Source organism: Polypterus senegalus, chromosome 3 (genome assembly GCF_016835505.1).
Source record: "Polypterus senegalus isolate Bchr_013 chromosome 3, ASM1683550v1, whole genome shotgun sequence".
Taxonomy (NCBI): Eukaryota; Metazoa; Chordata; class Cladistia; order Polypteriformes; family Polypteridae; genus Polypterus; species Polypterus senegalus.
The window spans coordinates 222,318,087-222,338,092 of record NC_053156.1 but is presented as its reverse complement, the minus strand read 5'-3'; the positions used below and the strand labels follow the sequence as shown (position 1 = coordinate 222,338,092).

At 41.1% G+C, this 20,006-nt stretch overlaps 1 protein-coding gene across 2 annotated transcripts in view; it reads left to right on the top strand.

The window, feature by feature from the left end:
• The first annotated feature begins 229 nt into the window (after nt 1-229).
• ahcyl1 (adenosylhomocysteinase-like 1) overlaps nt 230-20,006 on the top strand; it is a 119,455-nt gene continuing 99,678 nt past the window's right edge. The window contains exon 1 of one of the 2 annotated variants that reach the window (XM_039748544.1): nt 230-623. In XM_039748544.1, the coding sequence (XP_039604478.1) occupies nt 435-623 (189 nt within the window). In that variant the 5' untranslated portion in view covers nt 230-434. The remainder of the gene's footprint in view (nt 624-20,006) is intronic. The other variant, XM_039748543.1, reaches the window with a different exon arrangement.

Below are 20,006 nucleotides of genomic sequence, written 5' to 3'. Positions count from 1 at the left end.
TGCCCAAGATACACTTGTCGATATTAGTTTCAAGGTTAACTGGGACAATTAAAGGCATGTGAATGGGAGGCGGTATATGAAGCCATTCTGGATCTGTGTCCGTTTTGTTTTTGTATTTCCCCTAGTAAGACTGAGCCAAAATGGTAGTGCATCAGGAGACAGGTGCCTAGCCTTTCCGCTCTTCGCGCCCTGATGTATTTCCGCTTCCGTTTTTTATTCGCCTCCTCTCCATGCGTCCCGATGACGAGCAAAACAAACCGCCACAAGCTGGTTGGCAGACGCCAGTTACGCAGTCTGAGGTGGTGGAGCAACTGTCAAATCATTGGTGTACAAACTTCATAAATAGTAGCCGAGCTCGTAGTAGACCCATGGTCTGTAGACGCGACCGAGCAGTACGTTTTTAGTTTTATCCATTAAGGCCACTGATTGACATCATGTCAGATTCTGTCTCGGAAGGGAAGCTAGAAATAAAACAAGCCAGCAAAGAGGTGAAAGAAAGTGAAAATGTTGCGGAAAAGTACTCGGCGATGTCAGGCGGAAAAATGGGCAGTGACACGAAGCTTGGTGACTTTGCGGCGGTGCCAGCCTTCGCCGCAGTCACCTCTCACAAACCCGTCAAAAAGGTGAGTGAGCCTCTGATCAGGTACCTGATTCGTTACCCGTTCTGATTTGTAAGTAACCTGTGGTTTAACGGAATTCTCGAAATCTACTTTGGCATAGTCTTGATTAGTTTAATTATAATGTATTTGATTTTGTATTGTATATGTGTTTCAGTGTGTCTTTTTAACTGCGTTATGTCTAGATCTGAAAGACGTTCATGTTCAGTTAACAGGTGAATCTGAATTGTCCAGGTATGAGTGCGTGTTCACGCGTGTGTACCCCACGGCACACTGGTACTTTCTCCAGCTTTTACTCTGCTCTTACACCAGCTTCATGCCAGGATACGTCCGGCTAGCCCTAACCTTTAACATGATTATGCAGATGCAAGAAAGTGACTAGTCGTTTTTAATACTAACACGAAATGTTAGTGTTTCGCAGTTGGGTAGCCATTTAATTAAAACCTTTAGGTCCGGTATCTTTTTATTTAATCTCAACCATGTTTTGTCGTTTGCATAACGCGCAAAAGCATCATGTTGTATTTTTTGCATCTTGGTGATGTCAAACCTGCAAAGCATTTTAATTTGTTTACAAAGATCTTACAGTGTTGGAATTTTAACTAACCAAGAATTTAATCGGAAAATTCTAATTGATCATATAGTTTAAGTCTCAAAAATTATAGCCACTTTGTTGTTCATAATGTCCGGCTTCTGGAAATCTGGCGCAATCTCTTCAGTTCTCTCACAGCCCACCATTTTCCTGAACTCCCATAAAAAGATAAAGGAAGATTAAACTTTTCCCAAGATGAACTAATCCAGAACTAGAGACCTGAGCAATTCCAGCACAGTGTTAATGAAATTCTGTAACACTTAACCAATTTAGAAGGCTTAATAGACTACTGTACACAAAAACTATACTGTACTGTTTCGTTTATTTAAGTCGTCTCCTTCATCATATCAAATTTCATATTCTCAGTTTTAATTACAGTACTGTAGGATTGTGTCATATAAATAAAAAAAAAAACTGGAATTTGGAAGTATAACATATTGCATTTAATTCCACATACTTTGGAACAGTACACATTGTTTCTGATAAGTTGTTTTAGAAAATAAATAAATAGAACCCTTTTCGTTATTATTTAAGGCAGAGGCATGAAACACGATTTCCAACCAAAGTGAAATGTCAAATCTCATGCATTTCTCTCTTTCATACATTGACATTGGTGCTGAACTGTATTTTGTGGTGAGAAAAGTTCCCTTATAAATGAAAAAAATATTTTTTATTAAGTTTTACTGCCTGTATAAAATGCCATTGTATCACTTTAATGATACCTTTTTGTTAGTCTGCATAGCTAGTAGTCATTACTTCCTGCCCTACCAAAAAATCTAATCAATATAGTTGTAGCGAAGAGAAATGGCTCAGACTATTTTAGAGAATAAAATGAAGGGCTATATTAAAGGAATATTACATTTTATAAAATTGCTAGGTTCATCGCCATTACAAGCAGAGTTAATTATTTTTTTTTTTCAATTTGAAATATGTCACATTCATAAACCATTGCAAAATGCGCAGTAGTATATATAGCATAAGATACTATAGCATTTTTTCTACTTATTAAATGAATGGTCTAATAATAAAAAGACAACATTGTTAGACAGAACATTGTGAAAATGTATTAGATCCAGTAGAGCCCTTGGGGGGTGCTGGCTAAGTAGATGATCCTCTCCTGAGACAGAGTATGTGTTAAATAGTTGTCTAAAAATATATGTCCAATAGGAACTGGTTTTCTGGTAGTAGGGCACCTTACTAAAGGAGTCTGGTATCTGGCTACATATCTCAAAGGATCATTCTGATTCCTGGCTCATTTTTAGATAAATGTGGTTTAACATTTTATCTTGCAATATGTCTAACACAGATTAAGCAAAGAGTATATTTTTTAGAGAGTGGCTTTTTACTCATCGGGGTGAATGTAAATGTAAGATTTTTCTCAGAACTTCTTTATAAAATCCATGCGTGAGAGGTCTTCTAAGCAGTAATACAATACAATAGTCTCATCCATATGACTGTTTAATGACGGTGTTGTATGGCTGCGCAGTGGTATAGTGGTCAACACTGCATATCATTCTAGAAAACAGGCTTTGCATCTCACTCCATGCTCTGCCTGTGTAGATTTTGAATGTTCTCCCCAAGTCAGAATTAGGTTTTCCCCCAGGTACTCAATATTTCATCCCACACTCCAAATATGGGAATCTTAGGTTGAATGGTTTGAACTTTTAGGTTCATTAGAAACTATAGATTGACCCGCAGTTTATGAGTGTGAATTTACTTTGGTGAGATGCTACAGACCCCACCATATGGTATTGTCAAAGTATTTTTCAGAGCTTAAATTTCAGTGTGAAATTGCTGGATTTGCACATTTTATTTTACATTCCTATAGATTTTAGCTTAAAGCAGGTAAATCTTTTAAGAAAAAAAATTTAAAGGCTACCATTTCAGGAAATTCAATCCATTTAAAAGGCAAAATCATGAAGTTAAATACATGAGTTATGCATGGCAGAGCTTTGCATGGGTGCAGTATTAGGTAAGAAGATTCTCATGGGCAGGGTTAAGTTTGTGAAAATTACTGAGAGTTCCAGGGCCGTAATGTCATGTATGAAGGATACCCCAAAGCTTCACCCTTTTGTGAGACTTGCACTTTTTTTGCCTGCTGTTAGAAGAGCAGGAGGAATTTTAGTATAAAATATAAACCAATATAAGCTAATTGTGAATATGACTCATTTTTATTAATTTTAAAATACACCCAGCAATCACCTAACACCTTGTTGATCCAGTGCGTCATGCACAAAGCCGGTCATTTCCTCACACAACAAACAGTGTGATTTGAACTATGCAGGAGGCCAAAAGTTAAGAAAAATGGCGGCTTTATTAATAAAATAAACTAAAGGTAGAGAGCATGGAGTAAGTCAAAGTAGAAAAGAACAGAGTAAATAAAAAGCCACCTACTCTTCTTTGCCTGCTTTAACAGACTTGGAAGCTGTGTCTGTCTGGTGGAGTGACTTATTCACTTGCCCACTACAGTACTGCCCAAAACTATCTGTTTCTCAGCTACGATTCCTTTTTACTTTGTCCAGACCCTTGCCTCTCCCCCTTCATCCAGCTGAGTGCTTGTACCACTCTCCTTTTCAGTCTGCACTCAGATGTCCTTCTGTGTGGTTGATCTACAACATTTCCTGGGGTTATTTTCACCTAAGGTCCAGAATCTCAACAGAAAAAATGGAAGATGGTTTACCACTTTCTGATGGAATACTTAATTAGAAATCCAATTTAGTGGTTTGTGGTGTTCCTGTACATGTGAACCTTCCATTGGCCTTAAAACAAAAGGTCTCCCAATTGCCACCCTATTTGCTGCTCTATGGGGCAGTAGGTCTCCATATATTGCCTTCTAGGACAATGTGCCAACTGCTGGCATTTTTTCCTTTGATGCTCTTTCTCATTCTAACTCTCTCTGTGTGTCTCTCTCTCTCTCTCTATAATGAAAGCAGCATCAGGCATGCTTGCTAGTAGCTGGTCTCAAGCCCTTCAGCATCCTAGCAGAGCTGTATATACCCCCCATCCCCCAGACTGCCACTCTCTCTCGTGCTCTCCCCTCTTCAAGGCCATCTTTGGCATTTTGCCCCTCCATGTCTCATTCTGGTGGTGTCCTCACAGTATATAAATAAATAAATAAATAGTTTATATATATATATAAACACATTTAACCATTAGTCAAATATAACACAAGTAAACACAAAATGCAGTTTTTAAATGATGGTTTTTATTATTTAGGGAGAAAAAATCCAAACCTACATGGCCCTGTGTGAAAAAATCATTGCCCCCTTGTTAAAAAATAACCTAACTGTGGTGTATCACACCTGAGTTCAATATCCGTAGCCACCCCCAGGCCTGATTACTGCCACACCTGTTTCAATCAAGAAATCACTTAAATAGGAGCTGCCTGACACAGAGAAGTAGACCAAAAGCACCTCAAAAGCTAGACATCATGCCAAGATCCAAAGAAATTCAGGAACAAATGAGAACAGAAGTAATTGAGATCTATCAGTCTGGTAAAGGTTATAAAGCCATTTCTAAAGCTTTGGGACTCCAGCGAACCAGAGTGAGAGCCATTATCCACAAATGGCAAAAACATGGAACAGTGGTGAACCTTCCCAGGAGTGGCGGCCGACCAAATTTACCCCAAGAGCGCAGAGATGACTCATCCGAGAGGTCACAAAAGACCTCAGGACAACGTCTAAAGAACTGCAGGCCTCACTTGCCTCAATTAAGGTCAGTGTTCACGACTCCACCATAAGAAAGAGACTGGGCAAAAACGGCCTGCATGGCAGATTTCCAAGACGCAAACCACTGTTAAGCAAAAAGAACATTAGGGCTCATCTCAATTTTGCTAAGAAACATCTCAATGATTGCCAAGACTTTTGGGAAAATACCTTGTGGACTGATGAGACGAAAGTTGAACTTTTTGGAAGGCAAATGTCCCGTTACATCTGTCGTAAAACGAACACAGCATTTCAGAAAAGAACATCATACCAACAGTAAAATATGGTGGTGGTAGTGTGATGGTCTGGGGTTGTTTTGCTGCTTCAGGACCTGGAAGGCTTGCTGTGATAGATGGAACCATGAATTCTACTGTCTACCAAAAAATCCTGAAGGAGAATGTCCGGCCCTCTGTTCGTCAACTCAAGCTGAAGCGATCTTGGATGCTGCAACAGGACAATGACCCAAAACACACCAGCAAATCCACCTCTGAATGGCTGCAGAAAAACAAAATGAAGACTTTGGAGTGGCCTAGTCAAAGTCCTGACCTGAATCCAATTGAGATGCTATGGCATGACCTTAAAAAGGCAGTTCATGCTAGAAAACCCTCAAATAAAGCTGAATTACAACAATTCTGCAAAGATGAGTGGGCCAAAATTCCTCCAGAGCTGTAAAAGACTCATTGCAAGTTATCATAAACGCTTGATTGCAGTTATTGCTGCTAAGGGTGGCCCAACCAGTTATTAGTTCAGGGGCAATTACTTTTCACACAGGGCCATGTAGGTTTGGATTTTTTTTCTCCCTAAATAATATTTAAAAACTGCATTTTGTGTTTACTTGTGTTATATTTGACTAATGGTTAAATGTGTTTGATGATCAGAAACATTTTGTGTGACAAACATGCAAAAGAATAAGAAATCAGGAAGGGGCAAATAGTTTTTCACACCACTGTATATATATATATATATATATATATATATATATATATATATATATATATATATATATATATATATATATATGTATATATATATATATGTGTATATATGTATATGTGTATATATATATGTGTGTATATATGTGTATATATATATGTGTATATATATATGTGTATATATGTATATGTATATGTATGTGATGGGGTTGTACAAAATAATTTAAACACTGCTTAATACTAAAATACATAAATACAAAAGCAATTAGATGAAATAAATGAAAATGACTTGTCCGATAACAATGAGTTTAATTTTACTGCACAACAAAGGAGAGCGTTACAGCTCTTCCAAAGGAGCCACTTCAGGCGATTGTGTAGCACTGCCGTTGTTCTTCTTCTGGCAGTCTTCAATCCAAATCCCTAAAGCAGATTCCATCCAGACTACTGCCTTATTACATCAACTTACAACTCGTTTTGCACCCTGGTTAAAAGGACACTGCGGCCGTAGATCTTATTTTCCTTTCCTACTTTTTAAATAAAAAGAATCGTAGCCTTTTCGGACAGATCCAAAATCCAAAATGTTTACCTTTTCGGCAATCGTTAACATCTTCCGTTTGCACTTGGGCACGGCCCCTGAAGCAGTAGCAGATCGTTTTGGAGCCATAATGAAGGGCTTGACTGTGCAGAAAGATAAACACAAAAGAGCACAACTCTTTACACAGCGAAACACGTTGATGCTGAATGAGCGAGACGAGACTTCCTGGTTAACACTGCATTCAGCAAGCAGGAACTTAACTGTGTGCTCTGATTGGTTAGCTTCTCAGTCATCCGCCAATAGCGTCCCTTGTATGAAATCAACTTGGCAAACCAACTGAGGAAGCGTGTACAGAAAGTAAAAAGACACATTGTCCGCAGAACCCGCGAAGCAGCGAAAAATCCGCGTTATATATTTAGTTATGCTTTCATATAAAATCCACGATAGAGTGATGCTGCAAAAGTCGAAGCGCGATATAGCGAGGGATTATTGTACAGGTTAAAACTTGGCCCTTTTTTTTTTTTGAAGGCGTGCGCCTGGTATACCACACGTGTTGTTCTAGCACACGAGTCGTATTCCAAACAAAGGTCATATACCAAGCAAAATATTTCGCCTCTAAACAGGACGTATACCAAGTTGGACTTATTCCAAAGCAGACGTATACCGAGGTACCACTGTAATTGTATACTAGAACAGCTGAATGGAAGGTATATGGTTGCTTGCGCATACTCTGAAATTGTTTAGTTATTTTGAAAGAAAGTTGAACATAGTACATTGAAACTATCCACTTTTGATCAAAGAGTCAGTTTTGCCAGCTACTTTGTAAATTCACCACTGAAACACTACAGATATTGCAACAGATGCACAGTGACTGACCAAGCCCTTAAGCATAGTTTTGTCATTTCCTGGTAACCAGTGGCTAATTGAAGGAAGATGATCTCTTGAAGATGACAGCTAAAGTGATTGTCCAGTAAGATTATGGAGTGAAAGGAACATCTAGGATGTGCAACTAATAGTGTGAAAACTATTAACAGACTGTTAATAGCACTGCTCTGCAACTCAGCTTTTGACATTTTGAGCTTTTACTTAAGAATTGCATGGCAGCTTTGCTGAAAATGTTATGTAGGATATTTGAAATGAAATGTCCATCCATCCATCCATCCTCTTCCGCTTATCCGAGGTCGGGTCACGGGGGCAGCAGCTTAAGCAGAGAGGCCCAGACTTCCCTCTCCCCAGCCACTTCTTCCAGCTCTTCCGGGAGAATCCCAAGGCGTTCCCAGGCCAGCCGGGAGACATAGTCCCTCCAGCGTGTCCTGGGTCTTCCCCGGGGCCTCTTCCCGGTTGGACGTGCCCGGAACACCTCACCAGGGAGGCGTCCAGGAGGCATCCTGATCAGATGCCCGAGCCACCTCATCTGACTCCTCTCGATGCGGAGGAGCAGCGGCTCTACTCTGAGCCCCTCCCGGATGACTGAGCTTCTCACCCTATCTTTAAGGGAAAGCCCAGACACCCTGCGGAGGAAACTCATTTCAGCCGCTTGTATTCGCGATCTCGTTCTTTCGGTCACTACCCATAGCTCATGACCATAGGTGAGGGTAGGAGCGTAGATCGACTGGTAAATTGAGAGTTTTGCCTTACGGCTCAGCTCCTTTTTCACCACGACAGACCGATGCAGAGCCCGCATCACTGCGGATGCCGCACCGATCCGCCTGTCGATCTCACGCTCCATTCTTCCCTCACTCGTGAACAAGACCCCGAGATACTTGAACTCCTCCACTTGGGGCAGGATCTCTCCCCTAACCCTGAGAGGGCACTCCACCCTTTTCCGGCTGAGGACCATGCTCTCGGATTTGGAGGTGCTGATTCTCATCCCAGCCGCTTCACACTCAGCTGCGAACCGATCCAGAGAGCTGAAGATCACGGCCTGATGAAGCAAACAGGACAACATCATCTGCAAAAGCAGTGACCCAATCCTGAGTCCACCAAACCGGACCCCTTCAACACCCTGGCTGCGCTAGAAATTCTGTCCATAAAAGTTATGAACAGAATCGGTGACAAAGGGCAGCCCTGGCGGAGTCCAACTCTCACTGGAAACGGGCTTGACTTACTGCCGGCAATGCGGACCAAGCTCTGACACTGGTTGTACCTCATACTCCCGGAGCACCCCCCACAGGATTCCCCGAGGGACACGGTCGAATGCCTTTTCCAAGTCCACAAAACACATGTAGACCGGTCGAGCAAACTCCCATGCACCCTCCAGGACTCTGCTAAGGGTGAAGAGCTGGTCCACTGTTCCGCGACCAGGGCGAAAACCACACTGTTCCTCCTGAATCCGAGGTTCACTATCCGGCGGACCCTCCTCTCCAGAACCCCGAATAGACTTTTCCAGGGAGGCTGAGGAGTGTGATCCCTCTATAGTTGGAACACACCCTCCGGTCCCCTTTTAAAGAGGGGACCACCACCCCGGTCTGCCAATCCAGAGGCACTGTCCCGATGTCCATGCGATGTTGCAGAGGCGTGTCAACCAAGACAGTCCTACAACATCCAGAGCCTTAAGGAACTCGGCGTATCTCATCCACCCCGGGCCCTGCCACCAAGGAGTTTTTTGACCACCTCGGTGACTTCAGTCCCAGAGATGGGAGAGCCCACCTCAGAGTCCCCAGGCTCTGCTTCCTCATTGGAAGGCATGTTAGTGGGATTGAGGAGGTCTTCAAGTACTCCTCCCACCGACCCACAACGTCAGTCGAGGTCAGCAGCGCACCATCCCCACTATATACGGTGTTGACACTGCACTGCTTCCCCTCCTGAGGCGCGGACGGTGGACCAGAATCTCCTCGAAGCCGTCGAAAGTCGTTCTCCATGGCCTCTCAAACTCCTCCCATGCCCGAGTTTTGCCTCAGCAACAACCGGCGCTCCGCTTGGCCTGCGGTACCTATCAGCTGCCTCCAGAGACCCACAGGACAAAAAGTCCTATAGGACTCCTTCTTCAGCTTGACGGCATCCCTCACGCGGTGTCCACCAGCGGGTTGGGGATTGCCGCCACGACAGGCACCGACCACCTTGCGGCCACAGCTCGGTCAGCCGCCTCAACAATAGAGGCACGGAACATGGCCCATTCGACTCAATGTCCCCACCTCCCTCGGGGCGTGGTTGAAGTTCTGCGGAGGTGGGAGTTGAAGCTACTTCTGACAGGGGACTCTGCCAGCCGTTCCCAGCAGACCCTCACAACACGTTTGGGCCTACCAGGTCTGACCGCATCTTCCCCACCATCGAAGCCAACTCACCACCAGGTGGTGATCAGTTGACAGCTCCGCCCCTCTCTTCACCCGAGTGTCCAAGACATATGGCCGCAAGTCCGGCGACACGACCACAAAGTCGATCATCGACCTGAGGCCTAGGGTGTCCTGGTGCCAAGTGCACATATGAACACCCTTATGCTTGAACATGGTGTTGTTATGGACAATCCGTGGCGAGCACAGAAGTCCAATAACAAAACACCGCCGGGTTCAGATCGGGGCCATTCCTCCCAATCACGCCCTTCCAGGTCTCACTGTCATTGCCCACGTGAGCATTGAAGTCTCCCAGCAAAACGAGGGAATCCCAGAAGGTATGCCCTCTAGCAACCCTCCAGAGACTCCAAAAGGGTGGATACTCCAAACTGCTGTTCGGCATACGCACAAACAACAGTCAGGACCCTTCCCCACCCGGCGGAGGGAGGCCACCCTCTCGTCCACGGGGTAAACCCCAATGCACAGGCTCCAGTGGGGGCAATAAGTATGCCCACACCTGCTCGCGCCTCTCACGGGGCAACTCCAGAGTGGTAGAGAGTCCAGTCCCTCTCAAGGAGATTGGTTCCAGAGTCCAAGCTGTGCGTCGAGGTGAGACCGACTATGTCTCGCCGGGACCTCGCGCACTAGCTCAGGCTCCTTCCCCTTCAGAGAGGTGACATTCCACGTCCCAAGAGCCAGTTTCTGTAGCCGAGGATCAGACCGCCAAGGTCCCGCCGCCACCACCCAACTTACACTGCACCCAACCTCCTTGACCCCTCCCATAGGTGGTGAGCCCATGGGGAGGAGGACCCACGTTACCTCTTAGGGCTGTGCCCGGCCGAGCCCCATGGGTGCAGGCCTGGCCACCAGGCGTTCGCCATCGAGCCCCACCTCCAGGCCTGGCTCCAAAGGGGGGCCCCGGTGACCTGCGTCCGGGCAAGGGAAAGCGTCGTCCAAGTTTTATTTTCATTGGAGGTTTATTGACCTCTCTTTGTCTCATCCCTCACCTAGGACCAGTTTGCCTTGGGTGGCCCTACCAGGGGCATAAAGCCCCGGACAACATAGCTCCTAGGATCATTGGGACACGCAAACCCCTCCACCACGATAAGGTGACGGTTCAAGGAGGAGGAAATTAATTAAATGTATGTAATTAAAAAACATTTTCTTATCATTAGCTCTAATATGATTGGATAAATCAACACAATATATTGCAGTCTGGGTAGTTGTATTAATCTGTGATATAAGAAGGTTTTCTGACAGGAAAGTGGACAAAATAAATGTTTATCAAAGCATACCTCTTCAGGAGCCATTGTGTAATTTTTAAAAAAAAGTTTAAATGCATTCCTTTGAGTTGTGCCAAGCAATTGTTATAATCTATTGAAATTTTGAGAATGTTTGTTTATTTGACCAGCTCTCACACACTCAAATCTCTGACTTGAAAGAACAATACCTGCTCAGTTTTAAAATATTAATTATGTTTTTTTATTTACAACATTCCCATAATGATTTAAGTTCAAAGAACACAATTGCTCCTTTGTGAAAGTTTATGTTATCACATCAGTTTGTGTTGCTGTGTTTGTAAGATTAAAATGCACAGCAGGAGTTTCTTTTAAGTATACATTAAATGGTATTTAAAGGATGCTTTCTTCTTTAGTGTCTGCAGAGGAAATACATTATTGCCGTTGGTTGCTATTATAAGAGTACCACATAATGAAATTCCATTACCCTTTTCTCATTCAGGGTGCCGTTAAACAAACATTAATAGGATTAAGAATTTGAGTAAATTTCAGTGAAACCTATGTAGAAGTTTTGATTTTTAAAACTTTATGCATAATTGTGCATTATAGCCCACCCTTAATTGTTGATTTTACTTGAAATTCAAATTATAAAATAAATAAGCAAGAAAGTTTTTACAGCTAGTATTAAATTGTAATTATAACAAAACACTATTATTATTTTGCAATTATGTAACCTTAGTTTTTTCTTTTGTTTTGTTTCATTATTCTTAGAAACTAATGCACATTAATATAGTTCTTGGAGATTTTTTTAAAAGAAGCATTTGCAAATGAATTTATTATGAAAAAAGGTTTTACTGATTTAAAAAATGCCCAACAAAATAAGAAATAATTTTCTTATAACTAAACTGAATACAGCATGTGTAAAGAAGTAGGAGTTCAGTTTACATCACTGTTTTGTCTTAGTAACTGGAAGTGTGGATTTGGCCATCTTGATATGGTATTACTACTACTTATTGCGTGAAATTTATGTGGCCAGTTTTGTTCATGGTCATAAAATCTACATAGTATCTAAAAGGATATAATGAAACGTACAGCATACATGAAACACTTTTCTGTGGGGCCCCGGGCTTTCTATTCATTACTGACTGTGGAGCTCAGTAATTAATACTGGCCTTTTAGAGTCACTTCTGCTTCAGAAAATATTTCACATTGTTTACACTATTTTGGAAGGCCTGCTCTTTAGCTTCATTCTTTTTAAACTCTGAAGGGTCAAGAATTGCAGGATTCACATGAAATGGATACCATAATATTGTTGTGAGACTCTGTAGGCCAGAGGGTGAAGCCATGCATGCTGAAGGAACATAAAAGGAGGTGTGGAATAGCACAACAGGTTAGACCTGGCAAATAAAGAGGATGGGTGTGTTGGCACAAAGACTCATGCAGCAATCCCCCTTGAAAATGAAGAGTGGTATCTCCTGAGGCAACGAGTGGGAGTTGATTAGGGTCCTTTTTTAAAGAGACAACTAGGATTAGGGTTTGGGTCCTTTCAAGGACTATTAAACAGCTGATTGTGTCTGTCAGAATAGCTGCTTATGTCTGTCCTTCCTTTGCTGTACCTGGTGTAGTTTTTGGGAGAAGATCTGACTAAAACGATCCTGAAACAGAGGACTTATCTCTAATGCTGATTGACCCCACAATCACGCTCCTAATGGTTCGCTTTAGACAGGTGCAGGCGACCACACCCCTCTAATGTCCTTAACAGCTGGAATTTGTGTTACCCTCAAGGACAAGAGTTCTGAGAAGAGGGCAGTGCAGTGCCCTGTCAGGATCTGAGAGGGGAATATGCTCCTCATGTGGCTGAGATCTGTCTGAGCAGGCCAGACTACTCAGAGAAACAGGCATAAAAGCAGCTCTGCTAGTGATGTTAGGCGGGAGGTGGAGACACAGGAGTTAGAGAGCACTTTGGATGCATCTTCTGGCTGCTAAACCCAATCTGACCAGATACATGGCCACCAGTGAGCTTCAGCAGTGGACCATTGGTCCATTCACAGGTCTGGGATAGCTTGGCGTATGGATAGCCTCTGACCCCAGGTGAGTGGAATGAGGCAAAGTTGTGTAACACGCACGAGCTAGTAAAGAAACAAAGCATTTGGGAGCTCATGGAGCCATAGAACACCTGTACTGTGGGACGAAAGATGCCAACAGTCCAATTTAGGATCAGTCATCAACAATCAGTAAAGAGGCTAATTCTGTTCTTCCATGTCTTGCACTCCTGAGTTGTTATAATGATATTGGAGGCTATCTGGTCTTTTTTTTTTTAACCCAGTCGTAATCTCCTTGAAAAGCTTCTTTCATGGGATGCTAGTAAAAAGTCGGCACTTATTTTTTACCCTCTCCTCTTTTAACCTAGAATTCCCATATTTTCCAGGGTTACTCTTTAATAACACCACTGATTATATACCTGGGATTTTCCTTGTTTGGCATTGTTTTCTTTCCCACAGGGCTTTACACTTATATGAACATTTTAACCCTGTTCTCTGAGTCTTGGTGGGTCTAGGTGGGACAGTTTGTGACATTATATAGTGGTTATTAAATAGATTAATTGGGTAGTAAAATTGAAATGGATGAATAGTACTAGGTAGCAAATGTTTAATGAATTAAATGGTAAGAGTGGCAGAACTGGAAGACTTCTAACTCTTTATGCTTTTTAATGTATAACAGTAAAGTTTGAAACGAAGGAGAATTTCTTAAAGAGCATAGGAGGCCATCTCAAAAAGAAGTAAAGCTTTTAGAAGTCATGTTTATCAGACATTACACACATACCCATTTAAAACCTGATGGATTTAGTAGTTCAGGAACTTGTTTTTTCAAGTGTTATGTGCTAATTAAATGTTTAAGAATAATTTTCAAACCATCTTTATAGAGATGTTTACTTTTATATACATTTTCCCAAAGCTGTATGAGGTCCTCCCATATGTTTGTCATTTCTTGTGAAAGATCAGTGTATTCACCGTAAACTCTAGAAAGCCTCTAATTACATCTTTATTTTTCTCCTCATAAGTGGTGTTTATCTGTAAAACAAGTTAACTCATGTTATATAATGTACTTCTATGGTTGAATCTGAATATACTATGACATGCTTGGCAATTGTACTTTGGCACTAATTTACAAGACTGGCATCTGAGAAAACAGAAAACCTCTTTCATATAAATGAGATAATGTCAACATAATGTTCCTGTTTTTGTTCTCACTATTAATACATGGTTTTATAATTGAATTGCAAGTATGCACTTATGAACTAGCCGAAATGTTTCTCAGTCAGTGTGGTTGCATAATTTCTATATTTTGATTGTTTGATCTACTGTTCAGAGTACAGTAAAATGCAACATATCACTTACTCTTTGGTGCCATGATAGGCAATTATTAGTCAAGTATGTACCTTGCAATGAAAGTGTATAGCACTGTTATATAAATAATTGATAGTTTTCTTGCTTGTGGGCCCTATCCAGACTGTGAGTGTTCCAGTGCCTTATTGTAAATTTGAATTAGTGATGCTCTGATCATTTGGCCTGCAATCTAAATTGGCTGATTTTCACTACAAAAGTCTTTACCTGTGATTTGTAAATTGGCCGATCACAAAAAATATTTTTTTCAGTATCTGCTTTCCTAAGCTTTATAGTAATTTAGTTGTCATGCTCCTTTACATAAAGGATTATAGTAGTTGAGATTGCACACTTCTTTTTTTGCTGCAAGCTTCCTGTAAACAGAGAGCAGTAAGGCTGACTTTACCTAAAAGAGAGAAGATTGGAATATTAGCCTTTACATTAAAGAAAGTGGAGTAATAGAGTGAGAAAAGGGAACTGGAAGAGTCATCCTGAGTAGTTACAAAAATGGCAAGAAAAGTTTAAAGAATTTACATCTTTTTATTTTGTCCATTAGTTAAAATGGGAACTGCTTGTCTGAGTTTGGACGATGAGTGAGCTTATGTTAAGAAAATGAAGAGACTAAAAAGAATTTGAAATTGTTGCTCAGCAAACAATAGGCTTGTTAGCTTAACAGCAAAATTTGTCTGTTTTATTTGTGAACTAGTGACATATGCTAGCCTTGTATCATCTTGCTAAACATCTTATGAACAGATTTCATGGCTTTTTTTAAAGGTTTTTACTGTGTTTGTTTGTGTCATACAGTATTTGGTAAGAAACAAGTACTGCACAATTAAAATGGTAATCTATATTTATAGTTACACTTCAAGAATTAGATTGTCTCGCTACTACGCTGGGGGTAAAAAAAACTATACAAATATAGTAAATGTGTATTTTAACAGCTAAAAAAGCTGTAGTGCAATTAATGATTAAAACTGATGAAAATGTATAAGTGCATATATATTTACATTTAAGCAGTGTTTAGCTACCAATATCAATTAATTGAATTAACGTGCAAGAGTATGTGTGTGTACGTATACATTTATATATTCGTTAGACAAATTGCAAAAGCTGTTTTTTTAATTAAACTTTGTTTCAGATACAGTACATTACAGAAGAAATGAAACAGTATGAAGCCTTGTAATTTTCTTTTCTTTAATACATATGTTTTATGGATAAATATTTTCTCTATACATATTAGTGCACACATTTTTAAAGAGGTAAAGGAAAAAAAATCTGAATTGGTATCGGGATCAGCAGATCCAGTAACATGATATTGGTGATTTGGTATCAGTATACCTGATTGGACCATCCCTAATTTTAATTACCTTGTGATCTTTGTAATGTATTTTTCTTCTTTTGCAAGTTCCTTGATGGAAGCTAGTATATAAGTTTCTGATTTATACAGCTCTGCATTTGGACCTGTGGGGACAAATAATGTATGCCAGGTTTGGTGAGTGTAGATTTCTTTGCAAATAGAATTCGCAGTAAAATTATAACCATGGTTCTGCTGGCTCACACTCTGTTTAGTTTAAAGTTATCATTTTGCATACATTAATGTTCTTAATATTTGTGGAGATTTTAAGGGGATACTTGATTTATTTTGAACCCAAAGCTCTAAAGACATGAAGTTGGTTGCTTTATGATACCTGAGTGCTCCGCAAGTCGTTTCTTTAAGATTAAGGTTGTTGTTATTTAAGCTAAAGTTACTTCTTCACAATTGTAGCCTGACATCAGTTGTCCCACACAGATTCTTGAGTAAGTTTTAAACTTACTGAGCACTTCCATGTCTTGAGATTGCATACATGTTAAATTAGTATCTATGCAGTGTGTTTTAATAAATAAATATTTAATTTGAGTGAGACCCTATTGTTGTTGAAAATTTAAATAAGTCTGTATTTCCTCTAGGAATGAACCAAATTTTCAATATCGAAAAGCAGTAAGCATTCGGTATTCGGCTGATTGAGTAACAATTCCACATTTATGGGCTGAATGTTTTATACTGGTTTTGTTGCTTTTCTGTACTAGTTATGGATGATGATTTCAAATAGTGCATCCTGTTCTATAGGGAACTAGTGATATGTCACACCGTGGTTCATTGTGGGCCGTGGATGGCATTTGTAGAGAATGGGTGTGGTTTGTAAACTCCAGCATGTTTGTGAAAGGAAAAGCAATTGGACAAAGGGAGAGAGAATTGTAGGGGATCATGTTGTGAAACGCGGATTCAGGATGCAACACAATATTATTTTATAAACCAATTGAACCTAATTAATAGTGTGAATCCATATGACTTGCCAACCAATGAATGGTCAAAGTATCCTGACAAGCTAACTGCACTATTTATTTTATTTGTTTATTTATTTATTTATTTATTATGGTATAGTTTTTATAGTATTAAAATGCAGTGTATCATTGTTGAAAAGATTAACTTCATTAGTAAAATGATTTTTTTATTAGCTTGCAGTTTTATAATTAATTTTAATTGGCATCCAAAAATCAAAATTGCAATTGATTTATTTAGATCTTTATGCAATATAACAAAAACAACTGAAAAAAATGTGTTAAAAGGGTATTTGGTCTAGTGTTTCCTAAGATTTAGCTTCGACCAAGGTTTTTAATTTTGGTAGAATGCTAATTTTCTCTTCGCTAAATTGCATGATTTCTTTTGAACATTAGAACTTTGACAGTCAAGAAGAGACAATTCAGTCCATTAAGCTTGTTTACTTAGAAAACTCTGCATTGTTGACCCCATTGGCGTGGTTACTGGTAGCTCTTTAATGTTCAAGCTGTAAACTTGCTTTATAGTTGTTCTTGGTCTTTTGCTGTAAATTGTTTATTTTAATGCTTTTTTTTCATTTTCTAAGCATTTAGACAAGGAACTTGTTACTTAAATATCAGAAAGATCTCAGATTGTGATAGTGAGCTTTCTTTATGACCCAGAATATACTGATGAGAAGTCACTGCAACAAAGCAAAGATAATAGAATGAAGAGATGGAGAGAAAAATCTATAGTGAATAGCTGTTGTAAGGCTCAGATTACCAGGTAATGCAAATGTTGAAAGTTGTCTAATTATGCAGACAAATGCATTTACTAGATGGATGGAGCAGTACTTCAGTAATGAAAGGCCCTATATGTGTAATAAAATGGTTGAACACATCACTACAATCTGCTTACATTATTAACAAGTTTCTAGCCATAATTTTTCTGTAACAGGTTGGAATAAACTGTCACACCTGGGATAACCAGATAGGCAGCTTCTTTTCAGCAATTACATTTCAATTATATTTATATTTCCTTATTTGGCTGATGCCTTTATCCAAGGCGACTTTCGACATTTGAGAAGCAGTTGGTTACATTTGTTTTGTTTTTCTCATTGGAGCACAGGCAGGTGAAGTGACTTACATTTGCACAGGGTTAGTAGCGGGATTTGAAACAACTACCTCGGCATTTATAGTCAAAGCCTTAACCACTATTCCACACTACCTGATGTTTAGCTGCAGAGTGACTACCAGTATACAGATCAGGTCAAATTGGGGAGCTTGCACTGGAACAGCGCTTTTATGTACCCAGCACGACGAAACCGCTCGGCATCCTGGTTGGCAATCCTCCAGGCAGACACGCGATCTAGTCCCACCCTCCAGAAATGACCCTTTATCTGCTGCAGCCCTTCCACATGGGCATCCCCTTGGCCTGGTTCAGCTACTCAGGTCCTCAACAATGAAGATCCTGCGAGCCGGATCACCCTCTGGGAATTGCGCCACATGATCATAGTGCTGCAACTGACGCTCCCTCACAATGCCTGTAATGTGCATCATGAGAAACTGCTTATTCAATACAAAGTCAAACCAATGGTACCCAAGGATTCTCTGAAGAGAAAAAGTACCAAAGGAGTCCAGTTTTCATCTCAGGTCAATGGATAGAGTCCATGTCTCACAACCATATAGCAAGACAGGAAGCAACAGGACTCTAAAGACTTGGACCTTTGTTGTTTTGCATACTGTAGATATTGGGAGCGCCACACACCCCTTTCCAGCAACCTCATGACCCCCATGCTCTCCCTATCCATCTACTGACTTCTTAGGAAGAGTCACCAGAGATATGGATGTCACTCTCGAGGTAAGTAAACCTCTCGACAAGGTTGACACTCTCCCTACCAACAGACACACTGCTGATGGCTGTGCCTAAGAGGTCATTAAATACCTGGATCTTCATTTTTACCAGGATGATCGCAACCCCAGACACTCTGACTCTTCGCTCAGTCTCTTGAGAGTCCCAATTAGAGCCTTCATTGACTCCATGAAGATCACAACATTGTCAGCAAAGTCAACATTAGTGAATCTTTTTTCACCAACAGATGCCCCACAGCCGCTGTACCCCACGACCTTGGCCAACACCCAGTCCATACAAGCATTGAACAGAGTAGGAGCATGAACATACCCCTGATGAACCTCAGAATCAACTGGGGAAAAACGCAGAGGTTCTACCTCAACTCTGTACAGCACTCACAGTACCGGAGTACAGGCCAGTCATGATGTCTAGCAACCTTAAAGGGATCCTGCAAAGTCTCAGGATGTCCCTCAGGTCAGCTTGATCAACTGAGTTGTACACCTTACGAAAATGACAAAGGCTACAAAGAAAAGCTGCCAATATTTGCGTTTTTTGCTCCATGAAAACCCTCCGTGCCAGGATGTGGTCAATGGTAAGACTTCCTAGGCGTAAAACCAGACTGCTCCAGTTGCTGGTAGGTGAGCAAGTGATCACAGATCCTATTGAGGACGACCCTAGCGAGAACCTTACCCGGCACTGAGAGCAGTGTTATCCCCCAGTAGTTGCTGCAATCCAGGTGATCACCCTTCCCTTTCCAGATAGGGACAATAGGTCCCATTTTCTAGTCAGTTGGGATGACGCCAGTCTTTCACATGGAAGCAAAGATTGCTTGCAATGGCAAGAGGACAGCCTTACCACCAGCCTGAAGAAGTTCACCTGAGAAAACCACAGATCTCTGCAGCCTTCCCTACCCTGAGCTGGTTCACTACCTGTGCAATTTCTGTAATACTGGGTGGTTCACAGCTAATTGGAGGATCAGCCTCAAGAACTGTGGACCCAGAGATATCAAACATCCTAGTCGGAGAATCAGCTTTAAACAGCTGCTCAAATTAGCCAGCCCAGCGGATCACAACTGCAGTGTCATCTGTAAGGACTGTTCCATTAGTTGCTCTGACTGTGAGTCTCCGAGGAACAGATTCAGATATGTGTAATGCATCTGAAAGTAGGACATGATTTCACTAGACCATAGATGTTGTGTCACTTGTTCACAGATTTCTCTAACGAATACTTCCTTATCTGCCCTCAGAGTCCTTGCAGTCATCCTTCTTAGTTCCCGATACAAATTCGAGTTGCCATCAATTTGTGTGCTGTGACTCTTCTCGAAGATATCCAGTGCTCCCTGCAAGATGAAACCCCTCCTTCTGGGAACACTAGTAACACCAACACAACCCTCAGCAACCTTCAGGATCTTGTCACGTAAGGTATCCCATATCACATTAGGATCTGCAGTTGCACCCAAGTCTGTAAGTTTCTCACACAAACTGTGTGTGGTTTGTAAGGAACTAAAAAGCATACCTTATTTTTAAATCTAAGCTAAGGGATGAGAGTTCTCATTTGCTTTGAAATGTGTGTTTGGAATCCTCTGCTGCATC